Source organism: Hetaerina americana, unplaced genomic scaffold (genome assembly GCF_022747635.1).
Source record: "Hetaerina americana unplaced genomic scaffold, ioHetAmer1.1.p SCAF_18, whole genome shotgun sequence".
In the NCBI taxonomy this organism is placed as follows: domain Eukaryota; kingdom Metazoa; phylum Arthropoda; class Insecta; order Odonata; family Calopterygidae; genus Hetaerina; species Hetaerina americana.
Window position 1 is genome coordinate 7,542,731 of NW_027286741.1, and position 7,459 is coordinate 7,550,189.

The window sequence follows — 7,459 nt, forward strand, 5'->3', positions numbered from 1 at the left end:
ATAACCAATTAGCCATTGAAGTTCCACAGAAAGAAATTAATTAGAAATGTCTGGTAATTCATTACATTCGTGCTTCCAGAATTCTGTTATCTGTAATAAGATATCTACTTGCAAGCAACATTAAAATAAATGCTTGTCTTGATTTGGAAAACATATATTTTTGCATTAACACTGTAATTAACCACCAGCTTTAATTTCTCTCATATTTCTTAAGAGAAGAAAACAAATGAGGAAGTACTTGGTATGGTGGGCGAAGAGAGGGGTTTGTTGGGAGAAATCATAAGGAGGCAGGAAAGATCGATGAAGGGGGTATTGATCGGCAGTGGGATGATCAGAAGACTGTAATTGAGGGGAGAATGTCAGGCAAATGAGGAAAGGGAAGGAACAGGATAGGGATGTTGGACGGGATGAAGGGAGGAAGAAGGTACTCAGAGATGAAGAGGGACCTGATATAGAGTAGGATGTTTTGTTTTGCTAGGAGTCACAAATTATTTAATTAGTAGCTGTGTCCATCCAAAACCTACCTAAACTGGTAGATTACCTTATAATAATAATATTTCTCAAAACACCAAAGTAAACAGTCAAAGAAATGAGTTTCATGGAAAACAGCCATTTACAATATAATTAAAGTTTATCTTGATGAGATAAAGGGATGGTAAAATATTTGTGTGGAAACCACATGTGACATAATTCCTTATAAATAAGTTTTGTGGAAAAATTTGTGGATATGCAGCCATTTTTTCATAGAATGTTTGATTTATTGAACTTAAGACATGTGAATACAAGGACTCTTCCATTAAGAGCTGGAGCTGCTTTAAAAATATATATTTGTACAAATCATCTCTTGGAAAATAGTGTGATGAGTCTTCTCAATGAAATTCAAGGTTTGCTTGTGGAATACTTTTCCGTTGTTGTGCTGTAAAAAAAATTAAGTTTCAGGAAGTTATTGAACATGAAAATGCTTCTTGCTTAGTGAAAGTATTTGATAAAATTATTACTCTAAATGCTAGAAAGTAATAAATTCCATTTCTTACGAATACAGTTGGAATGATCGATTAATATTTTTAGAAATGCTAAATTTCCATTGGAGCAGAACTTATAAATTGCATTTTACCTTTCAGTTGTTGAGTTAGAGTTTTTCTTTCGAAATCCGAATACCTCCAAAATTTGAAATTCCTTGACTACTGTGGCAGGAAACAAAACACTGCAAGTAAAAGTGGATGTACAATGTTAGAATAGCACTTTTCAAATGGCAAAATTTTAAGGGCATATACTGCAAGTGAGTGAAGGGGTCAAGCATGGAAAGTAATTTACACTTTGCTTATTGGACATTTTGCTATCCTATCTCAGATTATTTTGGCTTCATTGCAACCTAAGAATGAGTAAAGAGCTCACTGGGTCCAAAGCACTTACTAACGGGGACTCTATTATCTATTAATTCGCTGACTCCTTGCCCACTAACAGTGTGAAGGTGATTTACTAGCCATAGATTCTCATTTCTAATTTATGTCATGGCTTATACCTAAGATATCTAAGAAATGTAATATCACAGCAATTGAAGGTTGGTTTGATGGATGGGGTTAAGAGCTCGAACAATGCTAAGTCCAATGTTATGTAAAATTCATGCATTGAAAGAGAGGCATCAGCCCCTTCCTCTATGCCTTAGGCCTATATATGCATATCATATGTTTCTTTTTGCTCTAATATGAAAAGGAATTTAATTTTCAAGATTAAGAGAGACAGTATTCAGGTCCAACAGTATGTAAATCCACACATCAGGGGGGTGGGAGGTGCAGTTCATTTCTCTGTGCCACCAATGGCTTCCAAGAAAGATGTGGCACTCAAAAAGTCATACAGCTTGGGTGAAGTTGGGGATGCCCAGAGATGTCCATGGGAATCAAACCCAGGCCTTCTAGTCAGTAGAACAGTGCTCCACTCAGTGGGTATCCCTTGAGAAATCTAATACTTAGTGAAAAAAGTGTGATAACCCTTTGCCTATGCATAGTTTAAAAATCACTTTTCAGTAAATAAAACTGCTCTGTGTAATATGGGCAATGTGATTACTCAATTAAAGAATTAAAGCTGGATTAGATGTGAATAATAATTATCAATGTGGGTGGGTAAGAGCTGAGACCATTTGTGCTGTTTCAGATATTTGGTAGAGGTCCAATTTTCAGAGAATAGGGGATAGGTGGAAAGAAACCAGGAGTTTGCATTATACTACTCTAATAGCAAAAAGGAGCACACAAGTTAGCATTCCATCTGATTGATGGACAACTGCAGTTAACAATCTCTCCACACGGAACCTAAGTAGAGATCAGGGTACTACAAAAAGATTATGCCACTACCAGGATTTGAATCTGGGCTCTCATGGTGGGAAGCCATAAAGAGAAACTATAATGTCTCTTTTTTTCTTAAGTTAAAGCCTATTTAACGAACTAAAATTAAATTAGTAATTCTAATCACATTATCAATTACATTATTCATCAGCTAAAACTGCATAATAAACATTTTACAACCAAAATATTCAATGCTAAAATAAATTTGGAAAAATGTAATGCTTAATATATTATGAGATCATTATTTCGGTCTTTCTTCCAATGTTACTTTGTTCCTCTTGAGTTTATCTAAGGTTAATCTCCTATTCAAGAAATAATTTATCAAGTTTCAGACACTGGCCTTTTGGGAAAAGTAACTAGGATTACCCTCAACTTTTTTAATTGGAATTGATTGATATGTCTCACTTTTGATTTGAGTATTAAGGATTTCCATACTGAAATATTGATATTGAAAATTTATGGAAATGGTCAGTCTATCTTTCTTCACACAGAAAAGAAGAAGGAAGGAGGCCAAGTGGGTATGAGTGAGGGAATGCACATGCGAAAGGTGAGAGCATTAGAAGAAGCTCCATTCGAGGCCCTGGGTTTGTGGGCAGGGCCGGCAGGTTACCTCTTCACTGATCCCCACGCGAGCCTACGCGCGTGGAGATCAGTGCAGAGGGAACCTCCCCCCCTTGCTGTGGGGGGGTTCCCCCCGCAGGGCTGGCCAGAGGCATTTCAACACCATCGTTGGAAAGCCCTCCATACGCTAATTCCTTAGCTATCTCCTTTCCTCACAACCCCTCATAATATAGCCCCCACTTACCTCCATAACTGGAGTCACATATTCTAACAAGCAGTATGATTTGAATAATTACTTATTATTATTATTAGGTAATCTACCGGTTAAGGTAGGTTTTTGGATGGACATAATTACTAATTAAATAATTTGTGACCTCTATCAAAACACAACATCCTACTTTACAGCAGGTCCCTCTTAAGCTCTGAGTACTTTCTTCCTCCCTTCATCCCGTACAACATCCCTATCCTATTCCTTCCCTTTCCTCGTTTGCCTAACATTCTCCCCTCAATTACAGTCTTTAACATCCCGCTACCGGTCAATATCCCCTTCATCCACTTTTCCTGCCTCCATAGGATTGCTCCCAACAAACCCCTTTCTTAACCCACCATACCAAGTACTTCCTCGTTTGTTTTCTTCTCTGTCCATTTCACCTTCTCCATTCTTCTCCACACCCACATTTCAAAAGCCTTCAGTCTACGTCTTTCCTCCTGCTTCAATGACCACGTTTCCGCGCCGTACATAACTACATTCCAGATCAAAGTTTTTACGAGTCTTTTCTTAACATCCTTACTCAACGTCCCTGTCATCACCTCCCTCCTCCTTGTGAAAGCCTCTTTGCCTAACGCAATTCTTCTCCTTACGTCCCTACTACTTTGACTGTGTTGGTCCAAAACACTACCGAGATACGTAAACTGTTCTACCTGCTCTAGTTTTTGCCCTCCTATTATAATGTTAAGCTTAGCCTTTTTCTTTCTAGAAAATCACATAACTTTTGTTTTATTAATATTGATTCTCATCCCGTAACTGTCGCACTGAATTTCCAATTCACTAAGCAATTCTTGCAGCCCCTTGGCTAATTGACGAACTAAAGCTTGGTCATCAGCAAACCTAACTGACTTTATGAATTCCCCGCCCACTTTCATTTCTACCTCCAGTTCTTCCCATGCCTCTTTAATCATTTCCTCTGCATACAGGTTGAACAGCAACGGTGTTAATGGGCAACCCTGCCTTACACCTCTTCCTAACACTGCCCAACCGGACTCCACGTTCACCACTCGCACCTGAGCAGTCTGAGACGTACAGGTTGCGGATTAGCCTCCTTTCCCTCCAATCTATTCCTACTTTCTGCAATATACTCATTTTTCCCAATTCACTCTATCAAACACTTTTTCGAAATCTACGAAACAGGCAAGTACCTCCTGGTTGTGTTCTATATTCCTCTCGATTAATAATCTCATTACTGCAATGGCATCACGCGCACCTCTCCCCTTCCTGAACCCAAACTGATCATCCCCTAAGTAATCATTTGCCCTACTCTCTATCCTTTTGCTAATGATCCTGAGAACAACTTTAGCTGCGTGGGATATCAAACTAATTGTCCGGTAGTCCTCACATGACGTAGCCTTTACCTTTTTCGGAATAGGAACTAATAATTACTTATATATATTCTGAAATAGTACCTTTATACGAGTAAAACGAATTCACATAAGCCTTCTTGGAAGCATAAGAGTTGTGTCTGAAACTTTTCGCGGACGTTTTTAATTCTTAAGCTATGTATTCTGAGGCTAGTGAAAAATATTTATGGGGCTAAAAATGAAGAATGGTGCTGTCAGTACTTAGGCTGCGCTTATTGCGGGCGGTACTGAGTCTCTCATTCATTTCTGACTATCGATTGCAAGGCTGCCAGATAAGGCCTCAGAAACTGGCGAGCGATTTCGCGGCTGAATAGAAGTTAAGAAATGATGTGCGAGCATTCAGGCGAAGTGGCTAGTTTGTACTAAATCGTATGTTTACTTAATATTTAATGGAATTATAAATGTGCGAAGGTAATCAGACATCTTGGACGCGAAGGCCTTACTGTATGGATGGCGCAGCGTACACGATACTATGCCAAGAAATGTTTAAACACTAACTACTATTTTCAGTATTCATGAATATTGTTTTCCTATATTGACCTCATTCTTGTAATTGCTGTTTTTGCATCACTTGAATGCTTGTTTACTCCAGTTGTTAAATTATGTATTGACAACTAATACGAAACATATTGGTGGGGAACTTTATTGTTTGAGCGTGGAAATAATTCACTCAAAACTCAGAGGATCAATTGTATCGAAGTGGTTGTTGTACTTACATGTCAACACTCTCGGCTGATTCTTCGCTACTGTTGCCTGTGATGTTGTATTCTTTCGTGGAATTCGACGTCAGTCCCTTAATGACCTCGGTAGTGCTCACTCCATTGGGCGATGTCGTGCTCGATGCCGTATCGAGAGGGACTGCCAAATTAATTGTTAGCAAACATGCCGCGCACAAAAGGATTGCCACATATTTTACCTGAAATTATTCAACAGAGTTTTACAATTGAATGATGTTATAAGTTTAACATTTTGATTATGAATTAATTAATGCTGTGAACTGTGCACCAGATAATTTTAAGGTGGATACGTTATTTTTAAAGATTTTCAGTAAAAAGGAGGATTCATCGTAAGGAGGATTTCCGCAGGTTTTATTGAATCTATTTACATTTTAAGCCGCTCCTGCTGAACTTTTATTTAGAATGAAGTAAATCCTGCAACGAATCAAATATGAAACCCTTCTACTGTATATAAAATGAAATGGAAAATCTCTGGCTGTACAATTTTCATTTGAAAAAAGTTCAAGTTTCTCCTACGTATCTTTTTTTCTTTCTGCTTGTAATTTTTTCCAAACGAGAATGTTTTCCTTTTATATGCATTTATTTTTTGAATATCAACCGGTCGATTGAAATTTTTGAAAAAAAAATTACTCCCTAAGCTAACGATCTATCCAAACAATCGAGATTCCCCTTCTTCAGTTATAGAAAGCCTTCAGGTGGGAATTTCCTTCCATTATATCATTCCTGGAAGCCCAAACCAGTGACGACCCACCTGGAATGGCGTATAATCCTGCGGAAAAATGTTCTTTTCCCACGAAATCCCCATTTCAAACATCTGGCAAAATTCGGCTCTTTTAAATATATTCCGGAAACCGTCGAAGCGAATGTTATGTACTCACTCGCGACGTCCCCATGACTGCAGAATGTGGCGATGTTGACCAACCCGACTTCTCTCTGTTGGTTTTGGTTCCAGGCAAATTCTACTGTGGAAACACGTAGAGAGGCTTTGAATTTATACTCCCCCCCCCCTCCGAACCAAACCGCCGTATGCCCACGTGATTTGGATGGTGTGCTAATGAGACGGGACGTGTTCGCAGTCGTTAGCGATCCGCAATAAGCGTTGGCACTCACAATCCATTACTCACAGCATTAGTCATTTCAAGGGCAGGTTTACGGTGATGACCTCTGGTTACCATTGGGTACCCTTATAACTCTTTCCATGCTCCCATTGGTGTCCCTATCACTCGAAAAGCAATACGCTTTTTTAAACCGGTAAGTAATTATTGCTTCCTAGTCCTTTGTTCTGCTCCTTTCCGGAGTGTTTTTGAAAGATGAATTATTAGTTTCTCCTTGGACTAAATTTTTCTTGGTATGTCAGATGATTCATACGGCGGATGCATTATGTTGAATGGCTTTTCTAGCCTGGTTTCTCACTGAGGAAATTAGCAGCAACCAGGGTCATTCGTGAAAGGTAGTTGCCCCTCTCGATACACTCGTCTCTGGGTATTACTCGTCGCTAGTGCCTGATTGTTTGATCCATCAGTAGAAACAGATTGTGTCGTGTGGAGCGGCATCCTAATTTATCGATTGACGTATACTTTAAAAGAGTGAATTAGTCACTGGATCGAAAATACGATTAACTTTTATATACTCTTTTCACGTAATTTTTAATTAGAGTTATCATGCTTCCTTGCTATTAAGAGTATTCAATATTTCATTGGCTTTCTTTTTAAAATCATTTTATTAAGTAAATGAGGAAGTACTTGGTATGTTGGGTGAAGAGATAGTTTTGTGAGGAGAAATCCAATGGAGGCAAGAAAAGTGAATGAAGGGGATATTGATCGGCAGTGGGGTGTTGAAGACTGTAATAGAGGTGAGAATGTTAGGCAAATGAGGAAAGGGAAGGAATAGAATAGGGATGTTGGACGGGATGAAGGGAAGAAGTACTCAGAGATGAAGAGGGACCTGATGTAGAGTAGGTTGCTGGATTTTGTATTTTGCTAGGAGTAATAAAATATTTATTTGGTAGTTGTGTCTATCCAAAAACCTACCTTAACCGGTGGATTAAGTAAATTATAAATAAAACAACGCAAAAGATATTATATAAAGATAATTGCAAAATATTTTTATTAAATAAAATCAAACTTTGAATGCAGAGTAAAACCTAATTAAGACTTAATCGGTGAAAAGTTATCGCGGTTTAGAAAC

At 38.3% G+C, this 7,459-nt stretch overlaps 1 protein-coding gene across 1 annotated transcript; it reads right to left on the reverse strand.

The window, feature by feature from the left end:
• Window positions 1-752: 752 nt before the first annotated feature.
• On the reverse strand, window positions 753-6,238 carry LOC139687224 (uncharacterized). The gene is made up of 4 exons (XM_071584347.1): window positions 6,151-6,238; window positions 5,252-5,451; window positions 1,115-1,204; window positions 753-916 (listed from the first exon to the last, which is right to left on the reverse strand). The coding sequence occupies exons 1-4, from the start codon at window positions 6,163-6,165 to the stop codon at window positions 880-882; spliced, it is 342 nt and encodes a 113-aa protein (XP_071440448.1). The 5' UTR covers window positions 6,166-6,238; the 3' UTR covers window positions 753-879.
• Window positions 6,239-7,459: the final 1,221 nt, after the last annotated feature.